We start from the raw sequence: 23,851 nt of genomic DNA, 5'->3' as shown, positions 1-23,851 counted from the left end.
AGACTATTGAATCCTACTTAATTCAAACTAACATTTTGATTTCTGTTAACCTACTTGAACTTATTTCTTTCTAGGCACCCGTCTGTTCCGAAGACAATGGAGTTCGGTGGGGGTTTTTTTTCTTTTGCTTGTTTGTTTTGTTTTGATTTTTGTTGGTGGGTTTTTTGTTTTGTTTGTTTTTGTTTTGTTTTGGTTTTGGTTTTTTTTCTTTTTTTTTTGTGTGTGTTTTTTTTTTTGGTGGGGTTGGATTTTTATTTTAGTTGGCATTTTTGTTTATTTTGTTTGTTTTGTTTTGTTTTGTTTTTTTTTTTTTTTTTTTTTTTTTTTTTTTTTTTTTTTTTTTTTTTTTTTTTTTTTTTTTTTTGCACCTGGTAAGATCAGTCTGTAGTTGATTGGAAGTGCCTGCAGTGGCTGAGCAGATCTACTTGGGAGCAACTGGTCCACCTGCTGTTGCTGCAGGGAATCCGGCGTCGGTCTTAGCCATCGTTAACGTATAGCCTGATACTAAAACCCACTAAGACCCATATTTTGACGTCATTTAGGTTTGTGGACCGCCTAGTCAGTTGTCGCGTAGCCATCGTTAAGTTATAGCCTGACACTGGAACCCAAAAAGACTGGCATTTTGACGTCATTATTTGTTGTTTTTTTGTTTTTTTGCACCGCCTAGCGAGTTGTCATTACTAGTGCTCATGGAAACAAATGGTTCCATTGGTTAAACTATTGAATACAACTCACGATTTGTTTTCTTTTGTGGCCAAAGACTGGCATTTTGACGTCATCTTTTTGTGAATGTCAGGCTATAAGTTAACGATGGCTGCGGTTGTAGTTAGTAGAGCACAAGGAAGCAAGTGATCCACTTGGTTGAGTTGTTGAATACGACTCACGATTTGTTTTCTTTTGTGGCCAAAAACTTGTCTTTTGACTCATTTGGGGGTAAGTATTAGGCGCAGGTCAAAGGGGAAGGCCACGAGGAACATGGAGAAGAATTAAAGAAGCTGATATACAGAGAAGTGATCAGACATGGAACGAGATAAAAACGTTAGCTCGGGATAGAGAAAGATGGCAAATGTTTGTCTGTGACCCAGGGCGAAAAAGGCAATGATGATGATGATGATCAGGCCATGAGTTTACTGATGCTGCCCTGTCAACTGATTTTCTTTCCTTATCCCGCTGGTCCTCTCTCCTTATCTCACATTACTGAATGCTGCTCTTTACAGTGAGCCTCCTGGAGTCTCGGTCAATCGCCATTGATTCGAGGTTGCAGTACTAGTAGTAGTAGTAGTAGTAGTAGTAGTAGTAGTAGTAGTAGTAGTAGTAGTAGTAGTAGTAGTAGTAGTAGTAGTAATAGTAGTAGTAGTAGTAGTAGTAGTAGTAGTAGTAGTAGTAGTAGTAATAGTAGTAGTAGTAGTAGTAGTAGTAGTAGTAGTAGTAGTAGTAGTAGTAGTAGTGTAATAGTAGTAGTAGTAGTAGTAGTAGTAGTAGTAGTAGTGTAGTAGTAGTAGTAGTAGTAGTAGTGTAGTAGTATAGTAGTAGTAGTATAGTAATAATAATAATAGTAGTGGAAGTATTAGTAGTAGTACTTTTAATTGAAAATTACCTGCATTCCACGCTAGCCTCAAAATCACAGAGCAAAGTAGCCGGATTGAACAGGAGTGTTGCACTACATGTAATAAACGTAGTGATCCCGTTGTCACATTTGATATAGGACTGGCAATCCGAGCAGTCGGAGTAGTAGCCATCTGGTTGGTCTCCGCACCTGCAATGGGAGAATTTATTTTAATTAGGCCCTTCCGTCACAACATCATAGGATATCTCTCGCCAAGGCATTCCGTGAAGTAATATAGATAGTACTTGTAGTAGGAGGTCTGATGTCAACAGGAATCACCCATGTTGTCCAAGTGAGCAAATTGGGGGTTAATTTTAAAAAAACGAAAGTGCCTGAAGCTGGGTTCGAACCTGGATCACAGTGCAATGCATTAACCAATGGGCCACTTAGCCCCTGCAATAGTGCCGCGCTGAGGACCGGTCCTATTGGACCGGTCCTACGGTCTTTTAGCTGTGAACCGGGGATCGGTCCCATAGTGAAGACCGGCGGCGGTCCTCACTTCTTATCACCTTTCAACTAGTGCCGCGCTGAAGACCGGTCTGATCACCGTCGGTCTCGCGCCATAGCCTACTACTTCCCCAGCGATTCGTTGCCTTCGGTTGCCTATCTTCCACCAATCACCACCCATCCCACTTAATTAATCGCACCCATCCCCCTTTGCCATACACTAAACGACACAGACGACCATACAGGCAGACGACCACCAACCTCCACTCCGCAAACCGCCCTTTCGTGTGTGAGATGGGGGGAACAGGAGGCGCACGACTTGGACGATTCCATTATACGGGGTAAATTTCAAAATTTACTACACCATAATGATCGCAATGACAATGATCTATGGTGAAGGCATGACCCCTCTTCTCTAATGGGTTATTGTTTGAAATGTATGTGACTACTAAAGATGTGTGTGTTTGTGTGTGTGTGTGTGTGTGTGTGTGTGTCGAACCTAGCAAGTAGCAAATCCGATTTTTTGTTTTCTTTTGTCCATCTCTTGTCACCACTCCTTTCTATCGCAGTGTTGTCATTTAAAATAATACAATAATATTAAAATTTTGTTTGGTGTTTTTACTAATCAAATAATATGAGTTTCATTAGTTTCTTCCTTCCAAAAAACCCAGTTATAACGTCTGAATTTTAAAAAAGTCCAATAGAATATTTGGGGACCCCGATAGGTCAGTTGATAGAGCACTCTCTTTATACGCAAAGGGCCAGAGATCGATCCCGGGTGCAGTCGAGTTTTTTCTGAATCCCTGTCTACTCAGCAATGAATGGGTAGCTGAGTTTGTTAGAACTGGCGAAAAGTCACCATCGACCCCTCTTATTACCTCATCCACCCCCTCTTATTATAACTTCACGTCTCTCTCTTACTCTTCAATGCTCGCTGCCCTCTAATGTGTGTGTGTGGGGGGGGGGGGGGGGGGGTAGGAGTTGCGTGTGTGTATCAACGCCACGAACAACTCGATCAACGCCTTGGGCGATGCCATTATCTCCGTTAATGGGGATAAATTTCAAATTTTATTAAATTATCGAAGTAACAATGAAGTACGGTGAGCAAATAAAGAAGGCATCACCCCTCTTCTCTAATTAGGTTACAATTTGAAATGAGTGTGACTACTCCGTGTGTTTTACTCCTGTAGGCCACGGTTTTCATCGTGTAGCGGTCTTTAACGGTTCAAGAATGAACGATCACACTTCCAACAGTCTCTCAGGAATGTTCAATGTCGAAAAGGACCGGACCGGTCCTTGCGGTCTTCATTTCCCAAGGACCGTAGGACCGTGGTCCTTAAGCTTGCCAAGGACCGCCCCGCACTACCCTGCAATGGGAGAGGATAACGATAAAGTTGTAATTTTGGAATACGTTTAATAAATATTATCTTGTTTGTGATCCGTCGCCCGTCGTCTCGTCACGGTATTATGTCTGGGTGGTTTAAATATAAAAAATTGAGTCTCTAAACAATGAAATGAGATTTGGGTTAAATATATTATATGTTACCCGTCGTCTCGTAAGGTATGGTGTCGAAGTGATTTAGATATAAAATTTGAGTTTCTAATCGGAGTTGTGAGACTTGGCATAGGTTTATGTTTGATTCTAAGGAGAATGGTCTTATCGTCTTAAAGTTACAAAAATTGAAATTTCCTATTTCTGCTCATATTAAATTTATTATCTTTTTTAAGAATCAGGGGCATCCCAACATTATACCGTTTTGAGTCGAATGGTCACATTTGGGTTTTGTTTTTGTTAATAAGGGTTGGGTAAATTCTATGTCCGTCATTTTAACGCCAGTATGTTGGCATATTATATACTCCTGCAGCGAGCAAGAACTACAACAAGGAACCGGAGCAAATGGAGGAAAACTGTTCAAATCTTATGTGTATCTTGGCGCTGGAAGAATTAAAGAACAGGTCAGCGCCGCCAGTTTAAAAAAAATGTAAATTCCCTTTATTCATCCCCAAGGGGAAGTTTGTCTTTAGGGTCTATTCCAAGGGAAGACTGGAATAACCAAGGCGTCACCCACAGCAGTACAGCGCCGCAGAGTGAGCTAGGGCGAGGTGACTTGTTCAAGGCCGCACAATGAGGCATGTAATCGAACTCCGTACCTTTTGGGTACGAAGCAAAGACCGTACCGCTGAGCCACGCTGCCCCTATTGGTAGGAAAGTCAAAAATTTATCGATTTACAAATAAAGTTTCCACAGAAAAGGTAATACAAATGGGACATGTTCAAATAACTATCAACGTGCATAGTTAAAGATCACATCAAAGTCACATCCAGTTCCAAGCACTTGACCTTACTATACCCAAATCTTTACATACTATGAATTCAAAGCAATAACAATACATAACACTGATGGTTAACAAATGATAAAGTATCATTACTCGAAACTATAACTATCACAACAACAACAAAAACAACAACAACAACGACGACGACAACAATAACAACGACGACGACGAGAACAGCAATAACAGCACACAAAAAAAACCACCAACGGTAATAACATCACCAAAAAAAAAAAAGAAATGTGTTGCCAACGATATGATCTTACGATCCAGCCAAACAGAATACGGCCTCGCTGGTTGTCCTGGAGGTCTGAGATGTGTCAGACGAAGCACTAGTCGGGGACGTTGTCGGAAACTCGCTATTGATGGAGGTCGGGGAGCTGGCGGAGGACGGGGAAGACTCGGATGACAAAGATATCTTAGAAGATGGGGATGAACCTGATGTCCTGGAGCTGGCCGACGTCTCTGATGTTGCTGATGTTGTCCTGTTTCAGATGGAACCCATTACATTAGTCAGAAGTTGGATATTCTTACAAAGCTATCAAAATTCGCGACAACTGATATCCAGCTATTCGAGGAACATTAACCCACTCAACCCTAACACCGACTCTATCCGTAGTTTACCCGGGTTACTTTTACCCTATGCCTATTTATTTATTTATTACATTTTTCCGAGACAAATTATAGGCGTATTATCAAAGCTATTGTTTTACATGTTAATGGTAGTTGAAAAAAACTATCTGGGTACATGTTCATTTTTAATACATTTTTTTTTCCAATTTTGAAAAGTAGCAAAATCTCTAGGATTGATTGAGTTAAGCTTAACATCAATGAAACTTAAAATTTGCTTTTATAGAGCGCAATATCCGCTAAACGTGCTCAAACCGCTTTACAAAGGGGCCATGCCTAGCCAACAGCAACATAAAGGATGAGACACGATGACGCCTTTTAGGCGAAAAAATGCTTTCATTTCCCAATAGAGACAGCGCTGTTAACTGCCAGGTAGTCATTTTACATCTGAGCACAGTGAGAAAATGTGAGGAAAGATTTTTTTCATAGGACTCAACAATGTGCCAATCAAAGCTGGACTCGAACCCAAGACCTTCCGATTCGATCAAAGAAGCGTAACTGTGACCAAATATCTAAAACCTTGTCATATCGGGGTAAGTTTGATGCCCAAAAAAAAAAAAGAAAAGAAAAGAATTAAAGTTTTACTTATAAAATTGGAATAAAAATAACTCTTCATGGCGACAATTTAAAAATTAAGCGTAAAATTCATTTTCTAATATCAGGCTTTCCCCGACATAGACGTCCAGTACTGCTTCGAGACAATTAGTCACATATTTATTATCTCCCCCCCCCCCCACACACACACACCCTCTCTCTCTCTCTCTCTCTCTCTCTCTATATATATATATATATATATATATATATATATATCCCCCCCCCCCCTCGATCTCTCGCCCTCCCCACTCCTCTCTCTCTCTCTCTCTCTCTCTCTCTCTCTCTCTCTCTCTCTCTCTCTTGTGTCTGTCTGTCTGTCTCTCTCTCTCTCTTCTCTCTCTCTCTCTCTCTCTCTATATATATATATATATATATATATATATATATATATATATATATATATTTATATATATATATACATATATATATATATATATATATATATATATATATATATATCACTCCAGCAGTGATTGGATAGCGAGGCCTTTTAGATATGACGGAAAGTGTTGTGCGATAAACTAATGTCCCATCAAAAGGATAGTAAGTAATCGTTACTGCCAGTTCGACGGTCATGGAAACTGGATAATACTCCGTCAAATATACTGCTTGAAGTTATAAAAAAAACAGGCAGCATTATATAGGAAAGGAAACGTAATGCGACATCTTAATCTTCATAAAGCGATAGAACATGCGCATTGCAAGTTTTAAGGGATTTGGGGGAAAAGGGGAGGGGGGGGGGTGCGGTTGTTTCTTCGGTTTATTTTGTTTTTCTTCAAGACCTAAAAAATGAATAAAACATCTTCAAAAAAGAGCAAAATCCTCTACACATGATCTGACGTTTCGGCTCAAAACCATTATTCAGCCAACAAGAAATACAATTTATAAGATAAATCTTGAAGAAAAATTGAAAAGCCGTTTATTGTTCGTCCACTCAAGACAAGTTATAAGATATTTCTAACAGTTTGAACGTTAAAAACCAAGACTCCAAAAGTATAAATCACTTATTTAAAATGCAATCGACGTGGAGCTATAAAACTTAAAATATGTAAGAATTTGATGAATCCATTTTTAGTTTCACGTGCAAAACTGCAGATAATACACACGTTACTGTTATACGCACAGACAGGAAGTGAAACTAGCAAGTTGACAACTTCTTGTTTCAGAATTGAAAAGTTGCTAATTATGATATAATTTTGATTGTTTATGATGTAAATGATGATCAGAGTTATGATCAAATCTGAGAGTGTTTGACTTGAACCTTTCTTTTTTTTCCACAGCAACCCTTACTATGTAATGTTATGTTACTATAATATGTTATATTGTGCATGTAACAGCTAGGCCATTATAAGACATGAAGAATGAATTTCACTCACTGACACAACTTTTACATGACAACAATCGATCTTGATTAAAAATGAAATTTATTATCTGCAGTTTTGCACTCGAAAACATGTTTGTTGAAAACTTTTTTTTAATCATCATCATCATCATCATCATCATCATCATCATCATCATCACCATCATCATCACCATCATCATCATCATCATCATCATCACCATCCATCATCATCATCATCATCATCATCACATCAGCATCACCATCATCATCATCATCATCATCATCATCATCATCATCATCATTCCCATGATCTCATGATAGTCAGGGGGATACACCGGATGCAGATCTCACCACTTTCCACCATTCTTCTCTATTGTCAAGCGCTGTCGTGAATCTACCGGGGCAGGACTGATTTCGACATTTCAAGTGTTGTGTTTCTGTCTACCATGTGTCGTTTCGGTGGACTTGTATAGCTAGGTGGCGTCCATCTCTTCTCCGAGCTAATTTCTTTTAAATAGTTCCGTCTTATTGTTTATAGACCCCTAGTTGGGTGATTTGTTCTTACTTAACTCTCTCCTTATCAGCCATTTTCAGGATTTTCCCCAATACTTCACAGCCAACTAACACAACAATATATTTTTATCACTTCAAAAACAATAGCAGAAGTTCTTGCGATACACAATTTCTTTCGCAAAACATGCTCTACAGCACACTGTTCATTTTCTTTACATTTTATGATGTACAAGAGAAATTCAAATAAGAAAAATGCTGGTTGCATCGTAACGAATGTGACGATTTTCTTATAGTTGGTAAGGAGAGGGTAATGTCAAATAGTATATTAAAGGGACACAATTTAATGTTATACATACAGACAGGAAGCGGAACTAGCAGGTTGACAACTTCTTGTTTCAGAATCGAAAAGTTGCCCAGCCGCGCACGTCTCCGGAGTGTCTGCAGGGCAAACGAAGTAGTCTTCACAGCTATTGCAACTGGCAAATGAACCGGCTGGGGAGAGAAAGTATAGATAATTGTTACAGTGAATGACATAATCAGTCGGATGGTGAAAAGGTTTGAACTGAGATATTGCCAAGTTTAGTTAGAAGGTAAATTTTTATCCAAATCGAGTTCTTGTCATAAATGATTAAATCAACCCTTTTTGTACATCTTCTGGAAATACCAAAGCTTAATTTCACTTCAAAATATTTGTTACAGATAGTCAAGTTGAAAAAGTATGAAATTTGAGAAAAGTTGCTGGATATCTTTCCCATTCATCTGCCCATAACTTCATGAAAAATCACCCGATTTACTTCAAATAAAAATTAAAATGCTCTGTTAAGCAAATTCTTTCAGAAGATGAAAAAATGTAAATCCAAACTTTTCACCTTTCGACTGCTTGTATCATGCACTGACACACAATTATGTGAATTGAATGAAAATAGATTACATGCGAGGGGCACAAGTGAAATGGTTCACGCTAGTAGTGCTTAACCTTAGAAACACTATTCGTATTTCGCTATAAGTACTTCCGAGTTATGGCTAATAAAATTTCTTTGAGACTTTCCAATGAATATTAGGATTTCTCAGTAATATAATAGTCTATTTATTCCTTAGGGGTCCCGATTTCTAAGTTGGTATGGTAGAGCATTCGTTTCACACTCAGGGGGATTGGGTTCAATTCCGAGTGCATTTGAGATTGGTAAAACTCCTCAAACCTGAGACGTCACCTGCTGTCATAATCTTATAGAAAGAATAGGGTTGACGTCACTCTTTGTTATTGTTTTTAGACCGCCAGTCGGTGGATGATATTAAATTATATAATAATAATAATAATTAATATATAATAATAATAATAATAATAATAATTAATATAATAATAATAATAATAATAATAATAATAATATAATAATAATAATAATATAATAATAATAATAATAATAATAATAATAATAATAATAATAATAATAATAATATAATAATAATAATAATAATAATAATAATAATAATAATAATAATAATAATATAATAATAATAATAATAATAATAATAATAATAATAATAATAATAATAATAATAATAATAATAATCTATATATATAGTAATCTGTATAACAAACCTTAACGAGGTTATGCTCTATGAGCTTCACAGTTACAAGAAATAAAATCTAAATAAATAATACTTACACGCACTCACGCACACACACACACATACACACACACACACACACAAACACAAATAGACACAATGTCAGTTATTACTTTAAATTATTTTAAAGTTCTCATTAAAGTCCCTCAAACAAACTATGTTATTAAACGTTACAAATCGCTGTGTGCTGGTGCGTTTGATCTGTCAGGCAGAACAGTAAGCATTTTACCTAAACAAATTGCATCAAGAGTACCTGTATCTCAGTTGGTAGAGCACTCGCTTCACACGCAAAGGGACCTGGATTGATCCCAAGTGAAGTCGAGATTATTTTTTTTTCTGACACCAATCCATCTAGTAATGATAAGATAGCTGAATCAGTTCGATTTTGGCGGAAAGTACTTTGTGATGGATACCATCCTATACAAAGGGTTGCAAACAAATTGTTACGGTCCGTTTAACGTCATATAAAACAGAATAAACTCCGGTTCTAAGGCCTTATGACTATGAACGTCAACTATATAACATCAATGTCCGTTACAAATCAGTGAATAATTTCCCTCTATTCATCAAAACGGGAGGTTTGTCTTTGACGTTTGTCTCTAAAAGAAGAAAAAAAAAGTGTGTAAAACCCCATGAGTCAGCAGTTGCAAGATGAAATAATTTTGGGGTTTAGGAAGGGGGGGGGGGACTTTTTAAAAAAATAATTTTGGGGGTTTGGGAGGGGGAACTTTTTTTTTAAGTCCATCCCCTCCCAAACCCACAACTAGATTTTTTTTTTTAAAGTTTCCCCCCTCCCAAACCCCCAAAATTATTTGGGTCCCCGAGTTTGCGGTAGTACCGAGTTCCTTCAGGACAACATTCAGGATACAAAAAAAATATACTAAATCCAACGAACCAATCAAATAGCCAACCAATAAAATCAACCAATCAATAAGCTTACAAAGTATCCCGTAGCAACCGGTTATACAGTTGTATGATTCAGAGGTCAAGGACGTTTCTGACGTCAGAGATGTAGGGGAAGTCCCGGATGTCATGGATGTTGTTCTGTGGGGGAAAATTTTATTCTTTTTAAATATGAATAGGACAATTTACATAGAATATATCAATACGTTTCAACAGTCATCGTCACTTCCCTCGTAATGACGCATGGTAACTTAGTAACTGGTTCTAAACCATCGGAACAATAGCGGACACCTTTATGAAATATTTCTCCGACGAGCATAAAAGTGTATCCAGAGGAGAAAAACATTATAAATATTATATCGTCTTTTGACTTTTACACATTCTGATCACCAGACATACGTAAAGTTCTAGTCAGCATGAGGAATAAAAAGTACCAAATGTCTCTGTTAAGAACCACGATGGCCGTCGTTGCTGGGCCATGTGACATCAGACTATTGAATCCAATTGATACGCTTCACAATATTTAATTTTGGACACCTCACTTAGGAGGGAAATCCTCTCCTGTTCACGGCATCCATTATTTATTTTGGACCACTTTTTACGGGCTTCGTAAAATGATTATTTGGGATCACATCTAGATCTAGGTTTCATGGAAAATGTCATTATTGTAAACCATCTCCTTCATACCTCATGCAACAAAGGGTTAAGAGGTCCAGAAATATGAATTTATAGTAAGTATTTGTCAATTTAAGAAGAAATTGCCGGTATCGTTTTTGTTTTTGTTTTAAGTGCATTAAAAATTATTATTATATATTATTATTATTATTATTATTATTATTATTATTATTATTATTATTATTATTATATTATTATTATATTATTATTATTATTATTATTATTATTATTATTATTTTATAATATTATTATTTTTATATTTTATATTAAAATATTATTTATTATTTATATTATCATTATTATATTATTATTATTATATTTTATATTATTATTATTATTTTATTATTATTATTATTATTATTATTATTATATTATTATTATTATATTATTATTATTATTATATTATTATTATTATTATTATTATTTAATTATAATCATTATTATCATTATTTTTTATTATTATCATCATCATTATCATTATTACTATTATTATAACTTGTGCTACCAAAGGGTGGCAAGCAATTGCGACTATCCGTTTGTCTATAGAAACGGGATAAACGCCGTCTAAATTAATCTTATGGCTCTAGCGGACTAGTTTTAATAAATAAAAATACTCGTCTCATATTTTTATATTGAAAATTCTATTTTTAGCATCTAAACCACCCCGACATGAAGAAAGCCAGAGTAGGCCAAGAAATAGTTGGCGTAGAAGCATGGTGGAGGAAGCAATGAGATGCTTGGAACGTGGAAGCAGATGAAGAAAAAGACAGCCGAAGAAGGGGTCAAATGACGAAGAATCATTGATGGCCTATGCTCTGACTGAGATTAAGGGCTTAAGTCAAGTCAAAACAGATCAGGTGCAGAAAGTGGCGATGGGTTGGCCATACCCTTCAGATGGAGCCCTGTAACATAACCAAGCAGCCTCTCGAATGGAATACGCATGCGCAGGGCAAGAGGAAACGAGGGTCGTCCAAAACAGCCCTGAAGGAGAATCCATCACCAAGATTTGTGAGACTCCATTCTTACCTAGAGTGAGGCAAAGGTCTGTGCCAACGACAGAAGAAGATGAAAGAGTGCTGTTTAAGCTTCGCAACTAGCCAAGAGGCATAGTCAGTCAAATAGATATAATCAAGTCAAACCGCCCTGATATGATACTGTTTTCATGGAGTGGGAAACGAACTTTCTACTTACGCACAGTTGATGTTTTCCAGAAGGTCACACTTCATGGTGTCCGGGTTAAAGTACGTGATACTCGGGCATTCTTTACCTAGCTTTACGGCCTGGTTCTCACACAGAAAGTAGCTCTTGCAGCTACTGCAATCGGCCACTCGCCCATCATACCGACCAGAGCAATCACCGTTACTGATGCAAGCTATGGAAGAAGAAAACAAATACAAAAACAAAAACTTGAGCAGCTTTTATATAGTGCAATACCCACTAGACAAACTCAATGCGCTTTAAAAAGGGATACCTAGCCAACAGTAGCTCAACCTGTAGGACAAGACATGACGCCTGTTAGGCGATATAACATCCTTTTTCCGACAGAGACAACGCTGTTAACGGCCAGGTACTCATGTTGCAACTGAGTGCAGTGAGAGAATGTGAGCAAAGAGCTTTTTCCAAGGCCTCAACTTAGCGCTGCTCAGAGTGGGACTCGAACCCAGGACCTTCAGATCCGGAGGCGAGTGTCATACCACTTGACCACATAGCCGCACATTATTATGGAAAGCCTTAGAAATTCGTGAGGTCCCAATACCTGTCCACTAAGCAGTCATTGGGTAATTTGCGATATAGCATCCTGTCAGAAGGGTAGTAAGCAATTGTTATTGTCAGTCTAACGCTATAGAAACCACGAACTCCGGCTCAGTGGGCCTTCTCGCTCTGAAGGACTACGCTAGGACTATAAGGTCAACGGAGCCTGACTTTGTTCTCACTTCAGTTGCGATAAATGGACCGTAGCAATTGCTTGTCACACTTTTCTAAGGACAAAATACCCGCTGGTAATTGAGCAATGCTTTATCCAATCGACAATCTCGCCGCTACAACAATTACAATAACAAAAACAACATCATCAACAATAACAACAGCAACATGAACAACAACAACACCAACAACAACAACAGGAGTTTCACCATGTAACATCTTCCTTACCTATCTGAGCCAAAGTCAGTTGTTGTAATATTAAAATGACCAGAGACGAAAGAATCACTTTGGCTCCCATTTTGTCCAATCTGGTAAAACATGCATACAAATAATATTATTGTTAAATCAAGATTATGCCATACCATGTTAGTTACTTGATAATCGCTGAAATAAGAATTTTCAGTGTGTTTTATTTATAATTCTGTATTTTTGGTTACAAAAATCATACCATAGATGATGGTAAAAATTCTAAGTTAGATTATAGGCATTGTCATATGTCATATTGAGCGTCAATCCTTCTTTCAGGATTTTAATATAAATGCATGATCCGATTTAAACAAGAAATGAAGAAAGTAGGAAAGTGTCAGAAGACAATAGAGAATAAAAAATTCGCGGCGGCGATGGGGGCTCGAACCTGCGACCTTGTTGTCGTACCAGTAAGGTCGCAGGTTCGAGCCCCCATTGCCGCCGCAATTTTTTTTTCTTTATTGCCTTCTGACACTTTCCTACTCACTTCATTTCTTGTTGTTATCAACATGAGTGCCTGCTCCACTCACATTTCTGTTCCGATTTTAGGATATTAAGTGGATATTGAAGTATATACGAGTAAAATCGCCCTTTTTGTTTGCTTATCACTGTTTGGAATTATTTTGATTAGAAAGGAGCGAGCATTTAGTTAATGTAATATAGTGGTCCTTCAGATCCAATACGCCCATGGACCCGGAGTTTATCCTGATTTCTATAGCGTGAAACGGACAATAGCAATTGCTTGCTATCCTTTGGAAGTACTTCCCGCCAGATTTAATAGACCCAGCCATCCAGTCATTGATGGGTGGACAGAGGGGTCAGAAAAATCTCGATGCACCCGGGATCGATCACGGTCCCTTTGCAGTGTGAATCGACTGCTCTACCAACTGAATTGTGAATAGAAAGAATGAAGATGACTTCAGTCAGCGCTTTGTTATTATTTTTAGCTAGCCTGTTAGTGATTATTTCTCATTGAATTATATCAATCAAACTATAAACATTAAAGGTTACGCAGAGTTTTGTGTTTTGGTAAGTTTATTTTTGTTGATGGGTGTTGTGGGTATTTTACCTAAACGTATAGCGTCAATATGCAAAATATAGGTCTGTAAAAGTAGTGCCAGACAAAGCAAGAAATAAAAATATGAGAAAAAGAAACATTCCAAAAAAAATATATCTTCCTTGAAATCAAAATACGGATGCCAGATGTTGTTAAGCGCTTTGAGCATGTTTAGTGGATAATGCGCTATATAAAAGCTCAAGTGAAAATGTGTTTATGTAGAGACTGTAAGTCACTGAGGTTTGGTTTGTTGCTTTCGGTATGTTGACAAAGTGCTGCAATGATCAAAACAGAAACGTTTGTTTACGAGTTCTTAGTCATTCAATGAAGGGATTCATGTTGATAATGCTGGCTGTTACGTAATTCTTGTCATGTTAATCATTGAATCAATTGGTTTGTTTATCTCATTTGGTCCTGAAAAAAAAAAAAACAAATACTGTTTGTTTGAATTTGGGGTTTTAGCTTGGTAAAAAAAAAAGGGGGGGGGGGTAATAGATTTTTGTATTTTTTACGTAAGGTTTTTTAGGGCTTCCGATAGATCAGTTAGTAAGGCACTCGCTTCACACGCAAAGGGACCGAGATTGTTCCCGGGTGGAGTCGAGATGTTTGTCTGGAACCCCCCCCCCTCTCCCCCCCCCCCCCCCCCTGTCCACCCAGCAATGATTGGGTAGCTGAGTCTGTTAGATCCGGGGAAATGTTCTTGTCTTATCCGAATGGTAGCAAGTAATTTCCATTGTCCATTTCACACTTTGGAAACCGGGATAAGCTACGTCTCCACGGGCCTAATGTCTCTGAGTTACTACTACATTAGGTATTTTAGTCCAGTAAAAAGTAAAACAACTTTTTCTTTGTTTCCATTAGGTACTTTGGGTCTGCAAACAATTAGACGTCAAATCATATTGATTTGTTCACCTTATTTTAATTTTTAACACGGTGAAGCACACATGTTTGTGTATCTACATTATTATAGTTACATAATCATTACTTTAACTCTCTCCTTCCCGACATTTTCAGGATTTTCACGAAATGCCAAACCTATCGGACACAAATATTGATTACTTTACGTTCAAACTCAGAAGTAATGAGGACATGTTTTACATACATTAAGTTCTTTTGGCTATTACAAAGATTTATATATATATATATATATATGTCAGTGCATGACATAATCAGTCCGAAGGTGAAAATTTTGGATTTGTATTTTATTGCATTTTCTGAAAGAAAAAAAATGCTCCACGGAGAATTTTAATCTTTATTTGAAGTAAATCGAGTGATTTTACATGAAGTTATGATCAGATGTATGGGAAGGGTATCCAGGAACTTTTCTCAAATGTCATTTTTGTTCAAATTGACTAGCTGTAAAAAGTATCTAGAAGTGAAATTAAGCTTTGATATTTCTCGAAGATGTACAAAAAAGGGTTGATTTAATCATTTATGACAAGAGCTCATTTTGGATAAAAATTGACCTTCTAACAAATTTGGCAATGTTTCAGGACAAACCTTTTCACCGTCTGACTTATTATATCATTCACTGTAACATATTTCAAATGTTGTTATGTACGAAACAAATCTGAAAAAGAAATATGTTCATTGTATCGTAACGAACGTTAGTAAGGAGAGGGTTAAGCTGTTTGATATTGATGCTACACTCACAACATCCGCCAGCCGTATATAATGCACCAACATACAAAACTATGTGCAAACTTAAATGTTCATAGTCTGATAGAATTTAGTGAGAACTAATGGTCGTCTAAAAAACAATAACAAAGAGCTGGTGACGTCAATTTCGTTCCATCTATACGTGTCTTTAGCATTGTAAAAAGTGAACTATGTCGGCTTGTGTGGCTTGGTGGCTCACCGTTAAGGTGTCTCGTCTTGACACAAAATCAAGCGATGTTAAGAGAGGTCAGTTGCCGGATGTTTGACAGTGATAGTGGAAAATTCCGGTCCCGAAGTTGTGTCCTTGGGTAAGGCACTTAATACGCATTACCTCAATCGACTCAGGTGTGTGAATGAGTAACTGAATATGGGTGTTCACGGATATTGTAAGAGTGTTAGTGCAAAGAGGAAACCGAACAGACGATTGTAGCTGTAAGATATGGAAATATGATCTGCTGGGGAAATAAATGAAACGTTGTGAATGATGTATTCTTGCATGGCAAGTTCGTGGAAAGGCGCTATATAAATGTTTGTATTTATTTGCTTTTGTTAGATTTTTCATTTCTGTAAACAATGGATTATATTGGTCTTGTTACTTGATTTAAATAATGTGATCAATAGAAAATATTGTTATTTTTTGTTACTCAAGTTTGATCATGTGTAAACAATGGATGTTCGTTTTGTTACGCAATTTTTAACATGTAAACAATGGAAAATGTTGGTTTTGTTACGTAATTTATATCATGTAAACAATGGAATTTATTGGTTTTGTAACGTAATTTCGATCATGTAAACAATGGAATATGTTGGTTTTGTTACGTAATTGTGGTCCTTAAACAACGGAATATTTTTGTTTTGTTACGTAATGAAACTATAATATCTTGATTTTGTTACGTAATGTCAGCCCTATAAACTATAATATATTGGTTTTGTTACGAAATGGCAAACCTATAAACTAGAGTATGTTGGTTTTGTTACATATTGCCAGTTCTATAAATAATTGAATATGGTGGTTTTGTTACGTATTGCCAGTTCTATAAATAATTGAATATGGTGGTTTTGTTACGTATTGCCAGTTCTATAAATAATTGAATATGGTGGTTTTGTTTCTAAATGCCAGTCCTATAAACAGTTGATGAATATGTTGGTTTTGTTACGTATTGTCAATCCTATACAGTCTAGTATGCTGTTTTGTTTCTTAATATGGAATTTCCATGTGACTTACGTTCTGATAAAGAGTAAACTATGTTGAGTTTGTTTCCTAATTTAGATTATGTAAACAAAAGTGGTAAATTAGTAAATTCGAGTGAGGATGTACTTGGTGACCAGCATAATATAATTAGAAAATAACATAAAATAAGATGCCACCACTCTGAAACCAGAAAATCATTTACACAAGGGCACACTCCGGAAGAATGGTTTTACACTTCCAATGAGATTGGAACCAGTTTTTTGACATGACATTTGTGTTCCTTATTAAGATCGAGACAGAGATCTTGACGGGGACTTTCAAATTTATATAGTACCAGGTGACCAGAAAAAAGAAATGTCAATGTATGGAGATGGTGTTGGATGTGGATGCAGGAGGAGGCGCAAGAGATGGGAGGCTGTGACAAACGGGGAAGAGGGGGGGGGGGGGGAGAGAGAGAGAGAGAGAATGAGAGAGGATATGTATATGTGTGTGTGTGCGTGTGTGTGTGTGTGTGTGTGTGCTATAGTAAAAGGCACTGCAAAGAAGTCTTTAAAATGGTGATGCCATACATATGAAATGTGGAACATGTCCAGACATTGTAATCACAGTTGCAACAAACGGATCTGCTTCAAATTTTGACACAGGTAATACAGTAAATTTCTTATTACTTCTATAAAGTTTGATGATACTGTTTTGATTTTCTTGGAATATATTCAAATTTTCTCGGAGCTAGTTTGTTGGGTTTTTTTCTGGCCACCTGGTAAGCCGAATTTTTATGCATATGACATTAAGTATTTGATCATCATATATGTTGCCAATGTCTCAAATCGGGGCTTTGTGGTCTTGTGGTATGACATTCGCTTTCAGATCGGAAGGTCATGGGTTTGAGCCTCGCTTGACGCATAGTTGTCCTTGGAAAAGGCTTTTTACTCACATTCTCTCATCGTGAGTTTTTTGGGGTTTTTTTTTTTGAATAAACACAATACATCAATTATCGTTTAAGGTTACACATAGGATTGTGTGTCAGTACGTTATTGATGCTTTGCACTTAGCTAAAAAGTTCACAACATTCACCGGCCGGAAATAATGTACCAACGCACAAAACGGTGTATCGATGCTGTGCGCTTGGCTAAGAAACTCACAACATGTCATCCTGAAATAGAACGGACCAACACACGAGACGACGATGTGTAACGTTTATAGATAGTTCGAAGATGACGTCACTCAGGACTTTGTTATTCTCTTTTGCCATCCGCGTTTATGAGTAATGCTCACTGAACTGTATTAACCTGACTATAAAAGTTCATGGATACACAGAGTTTTGTGTGTTGGTCCGTTATACTTCCGGATGGCAATGTTATGAGCTTCTTAGCCAAGCGCATACTATCTATAGTCTGGTTAATACAGTTCAGTGAGAATTATGGAGGAAAAAAACAATAACAAAGACCTAACTGGCGTTAACTTTGTTCGATCTATAGATAGTTCGAAGATGACGTCACTCAGGCCTTTGTTATTGTTTTTGCCATCCGCGTTTGTGAGTTGTTCTCACTAAACTTTATTAACCTGACTATAAATGTTCATGATTACACAGAGTTTGTGTGTTGGTCCGTTATACTTCCGGATGGCAATGTTGTGAACTCCTTGGCCAAGCGCATTCTATCTATAGATAGAATGTGTAACCTTGAACGTTTATCATCTGTTTAATACAGTTTAGTGAGAATTATTCATAAACGTGGAGGGCAAAAAATAATAACAAAGACCTGGCTGGCTTCAACTTCATTTTATCTGTGAAAACTACTCATAAAAATGTATGGTTAAAACAATAACAAAGAGCTTAATGACGTCGATTGCGCTCGTTCTATAGATAGAATGCGCTTGGCCATGGTGTTCACAACATTGCCATCCGGAAGTATAACGGACCAACACACAAACTCTGTGTAACCATGAACTTTTATAGTCTGGTTAATACAGTTTAGTGAGAACAACTCACAAACGCGGATGGCAAAAACAATAACAAAGGCCTGAGTGACGTCATCTGCATACTATCTATCGATAGGTAGTTCGAAGATGACGTCATTCAGGTCTTTGTTATTGTTTTTTGTTTGTTTTTTTGCCATCCGCGTTTATGAGTAATGCTCACTGAACTGTATTAAGCAGACTATAAACGTTCATGGATACACAAAGTTTTGTGTGTTGGCCCGTTATACTTCCGGATGGCAATGATATGAGCTTCTTAGCCAAGCGCATACTATCTATACACGGTCAGGGTTACACAGTTTGGTTTGTTGGTACATATCCGGCTGGCGGAATATTGTCAGTAAATTACCTCAGCGCACAGCATCAATAAGCCAATCAAGTATTTTCCACTTTAAGCCAAGAAATATATGGCAATAAATTGCAGTTTTCTCTGGAAGGTGAAAATTTGACTTATCAGGTTTTAATAGTCGCCTAATTTACAAATAAAATTACTGGTAATCAGAAGGTCTGAGGTTCGATCCCCAATCGAGAAAAACTGATTTTTGGGATGGTTTTTTTTTTAACTTGTATTTTTCTTTCTTGCTTTGTCTGGCACCTTTCATACACACTTGTTCAAATCTTTATCTACATCGGTGCCTGCTCCTACTCCCTATTTTCTGATTTATAAATCCATATTATAAACATACAAATCCAAATCATCACAAACTGAAATCATAATATGTCATACTGAACATATAGATAGTATGCGCTTGGCTAAGAAGCTCACAACATTGCCATCCGGAAGTATAACGGATTAACATACAAAACTATGTGTAACCTTGAACGTTTATAGTCTGCTTAATACAGTTAAGTGAGAATAATTCATAAACGCGGATGGCAAAAAACAATAACAAAGACCTGAGTGACATCAACTTAGTTCTATCCATACATTCTTTAACACTCTCCTTATCAACTATAGATGTTTTGCGTTTGGCTAAGAAACTCACAGCATTGTCATCCGGAAATATAACGGACGAACACGCAAAACTATGTTTATAGTCTGGTTAATACGGTTTAGGGAGAATTACTCCTAAAAAGCAATAACAAAGACCTGAGTGACGTCATCTTCGTTCTATCCATAAGATGATCTTCACATTTCCAACGATGCAATGAATTGTTTTTTTTCTATTGATTTTTTTCTTTTTCTGAACATTAAAAAAAATCTTTGTTGTATTTGTAAATCTTGTTTTTCGAAACAGAATTATATAGATAGAATGAAGTTGGCGTCACTCGGGACTTTGTTATTGTTTTGTTTTGGTTTCTGTTTCTTTTTGGTTTTTTTTGCCCTCCACGTTTATGAGTAATTCTCACTTTGGATGGCAATGTTGTGAACTTTTTAACCAAGGACATACTTTATGTATCGGACCAACGCAAAAAAAAAAAACTATGTGTAACCTTGAACATTTATCGTCTGGTAAATGCAGTTTAGTGATAATCACTCATAAACGTGGATGGCAAAATACAATAACAAAGAACTGAGTGACGTCGGCTTCATACTATCTATAGAAAGATAGTTCGAAGATGACGTCACTCAGGTCTGTGTTATTGTATTTTGCCATCCGCGTTTATGAGTAATGCTCACTAACCTGTATTAACCTGACTATAAACGTTCATGGATACACACAGTTTTGTGTGTTGGTCCGTTATACTTCCGGATGGCAATGTTATGAGCTTCTTAGCCAAGCGCATACTATCCTTAGAACATGTTCTTTTTGCTTTTGAGCTTTAATTTAAAAAAAAATATTTTTGTGTTAAGTGAGTAGCTATGCATTCATGAAAAATGCTGAAAATGGTCTGTTGGAAAAGAGATAATAATAACGATATTTTTATTTCTTTAATATGCTCACTTTCGAATCACTCACTTGTAAAAATAAAAGTCCTTAAGAGCATTTGGGCCCATTCCGGTTTCTATCGCATGAAACGGACAATAGCAATTGCTTGCTATCCTTTAGATAGGATGCTGGTCTATCGCAAAGTACTTTCCACCAAATCTAACAAACTTAGCTACCCGTTCACTGCTGGAGGGACAGGGAGCACAGAACAAAAAAATCACTCACATGTTTATTATGTATATGTCCTTGTTATCTGCTCGAGTTACATCCCTGATAAATGTTCAAAGGCTAGCGAGTTTACCCAACTAACAAGTGGTCACCCTTTTCTCAACGTTTCTTGTCCTCTCCCACCCAACAATCCTCTCCCCTTTCCTCGTGTTATTTTTAACCCGCACCTTTCCCCCCACGTTACCGCTCGACTGTTATGAACATCGTATTTCGATGTATTGGCTGACGGTTAGATAAAATATATATTTAGATGGAGATACAAATATCTATGCACACGCATAAATGCAGAGAGAGAGAGAGAGAGAGAGAGAGAGAGAGAGAGACAGAGAGAGAGACACAGAGAGAGAGAGAGAGAGAATTAGATAAAGAGAGACGGGGAAAATGCCAGAGTGAGGGGGAAGAGAGAAGGAGGAGGGAGGGGGAGAGAAAATGAGAGAGAGAGAGAGAGAGAGAGAGAGAGAGAGGGAGAGAGAGTGAAGGAGAGAGTGTGAGTGAGAGAGATAGAGAGAAAGAGGGAGATATATATAGATAGATAAAGAGAGAAGGGAAAAGGCCAAAATAAGGGGGGAGAGAGATGGGGGAGGGAGGGGGGTGGGGAGAGGGAGGGAGAGGGAGGGAGAGGGGGAGAGAGAGAAGGGATTAGAGAGGGGGGGGGGGGAACAAGAGAGAGACAGAAGGGGGAAATATAGTCGAAAAGAAAGAGGGAGAGAGAGATAGAGAGAGAAGGGGGAGAGGGGGGGGGGAAGAAGCTAGAGAGACGGGAATGAAGAAGTAGTAGTAGTAGTAGTAGTAGTAGTAGTAGTAGTAGTAGTAGTAGTAGTAGTAGTAATAGTAATAGTAGTAGTAGTAGTAGTAGTACGTATTTTTACGTCTACAATGGGAGCGATCTATATTCATGCTTTCGTCCAACTAAGTCACCGATCACATGATATGTTGCTGTACAACGATTGGACATGCTAAAAAAAATGTAACAACGCTGCTTTGTTTATTAAAGTTGCAAATATACCCATGAGTCATGTTGAGCAAAATGATCAGTCGTGAAATTGGGTATTTCTAAAACTGTGAACACTTTTCACTATGTGGGTCATTTTGAGCTCACTTTGCAATGTGACAAATGACCTCGAGCACATGGAAAGGTAATATAGATCATCCCCATTCATTAGGGTCTTTTTGTTTGAGGTTGAACAGCGGCGGGAGAGTTTGGAATAACTTCCGAGAGTTTGATGGAGAAAAACTATTCATGGACAATGCTCCACGGAGAGCCCAAGGGCTTAAGCAAGTAATTATGCGTATTGTTCTTCTACTCACATTAAAACGCTTTACAACGAGAGACTGTCAATCCCGATAAAACCATAATGATAGTACTCAATGTGTCAACGCCACCATTTGAAAAGCACCATACATCTGATAAAAATCGACAAGTTTAACTTTATAAAATGAAAAGCGTTGTTAACAGAGGGATAATAACAATGCAAAATCAAACTACACATTGGTTTGTGATTCCAGTTCTTGAGTTCTTATTCAATAAAACCGAAACACGTGTGTTTCTTGGTTGACGCTAATACTCGATTTTCAGATGGTGTTGCTCATACTTTTAATAACATATAAAAATTTTAATATTCTTCTTTCAATTTAATCAAATTAGGCACACGTGTAGACAATTAGTTATTTGGTCTTTCCCATTAAGTTTTATGAGTTTATATTCAAGGATTCGCTCAAAATCGTGATTGAGAGAAAACGCGGCTTTAATTTTTATTAATCAGTATAGAGGTAGTATGCGCTTGGCTGAGAAGTTCCCAACATTGCCACCCAGAAGTATAACGAACCAACACACAAAAATATGTGTAACATTGAACGTTTGTAATCTGGATAATAAAGTTTAGTGAGAATTACTCATAAACGCGGATGGCAAAAAGCAATAACAAAGACCTGAGTTACGTCAACTACATACTATATATACATATTTTCGTGAAATCGACGAAAAATATATTCCGACAGAATTTCTGAGAGTAGATAAATCTATTTTTCATGCACTCATTCATTCATTTATTCGTTCACACTTCATCCATTCATCCATTTACTAATTCCATCACGTGTTCTTTGAATAGTTCATTCGTTCACTCATCCAGTCGCTCATTCATAAATTCGGTTATTACTCTTGAACGTAAAAAGTCTGGTTAATACGGTATAGTGATATTTACTCATAAACATAGATGGCAAAAAAAAACAATAACAAAGACCAGAGTGACGTCATTATATCTATATAGATAGAATGAAGTTAACGTCAGTCGAGTCTTTGTTATTGTTTTTGCCATCCATGTTTATGAGTAATTCTCACTTAACTGTATTAACCAGACTATAAACGTTCATGGTTACACACAGTTTTGTGGGTTGGTCCGTTATACTTCCGGATGCCAATGTTGTGAGCTTCTTAGCCAAGCGCATACTATCTATATGGCTGATAATTTCCATTCGCATCAATACCAGCGTCCTCGCTACGTATGACGACAAACCCCACCCACCAAAGCCTATAGACTACACAATGATATTGTTTGTTGATACTGTTATAACGCCTTACCCAGCCCTTCCCTCGGGATATCTTCGCGTGGACACCCGAAATTTGATGGACATTAACTCAATCTGATCCTCGGGCTATTACGACGTATTTGATCTTAGGTGTGTGTGTGTTTGTGTGTGTTTGTGTGCGTGTGTGTGTGTGTGTGTGTGTGTGTGTGGGTGGGTGTGTGCTTATATGTATGTGCTTGCGTTCATATTTTTTTTTTAATATACCAAGCTGTTGTACTTTTATATTCGTACCGAAAACATATCTTCAAATGTACCCCCAAAAATGCATATTTTAATGTACGAAGCAAGACCTGCCGTAGCCTTCGTAAAGTTATGGCCTGATACTGACCAAAAAATGACGTCAAAATGCCAGTCTTTTGCCACAAAAGAAAACAAATCGTGAGTTGTATTCAATAGTTCAACCAATGAAATAACTTGTTTCCATGAGCTCTACTAACGAC

The 23,851-nt window shown here is 37.2% G+C and overlaps 1 protein-coding gene across 3 annotated transcripts in view; it reads right to left on the bottom strand.

Moving 5' to 3' along the window:
- LOC144979731 (uncharacterized) overlaps positions 1–20,958 on the bottom strand; it is a 49,188-nt gene extending 28,230 nt beyond the window's left edge. For 2 of the 3 annotated variants that reach the window (XM_078926693.1, XM_078926694.1), the window contains exons 1-7: positions 20,628–20,756; positions 12,824–12,903; positions 11,864–12,044; positions 10,035–10,138; positions 7,822–7,957; positions 4,653–4,871; positions 1,598–1,756 (exon numbers count right to left, since the gene is read on the bottom strand). In XM_078926693.1, coding sequence (XP_078782819.1) covers positions 1,598–1,756; positions 4,653–4,871; positions 7,822–7,957; positions 10,035–10,138; positions 11,864–12,044; positions 12,824–12,903; positions 20,628–20,665 — 917 coding nt within the window. In that variant the 5' untranslated portion in view covers positions 20,666–20,756. Of the gene's footprint in view, positions 1–1,597; positions 1,757–4,652; positions 4,872–7,821; positions 7,958–10,034; positions 10,139–11,863; positions 12,045–12,823; positions 12,904–20,627; positions 20,757–20,822 lie in introns of those variants that run through there. The other variant, XM_078926695.1, reaches the window with a different exon arrangement.
- Positions 20,959–23,851: the final 2,893 nt, after the last annotated feature.

This window comes from Berghia stephanieae, chromosome 9 (genome assembly GCF_034508935.2).
Source record: "Berghia stephanieae isolate SIO BIC M18660-M18661 chromosome 9, UCSD_Bste_1.3, whole genome shotgun sequence".
In the NCBI taxonomy this organism is placed as follows: domain Eukaryota; kingdom Metazoa; phylum Mollusca; class Gastropoda; order Nudibranchia; family Aeolidiidae; genus Berghia; species Berghia stephanieae.
Note: the sequence above shows the minus strand (reverse complement) of the source record. Positions and strands in the feature narration are given on the sequence as shown.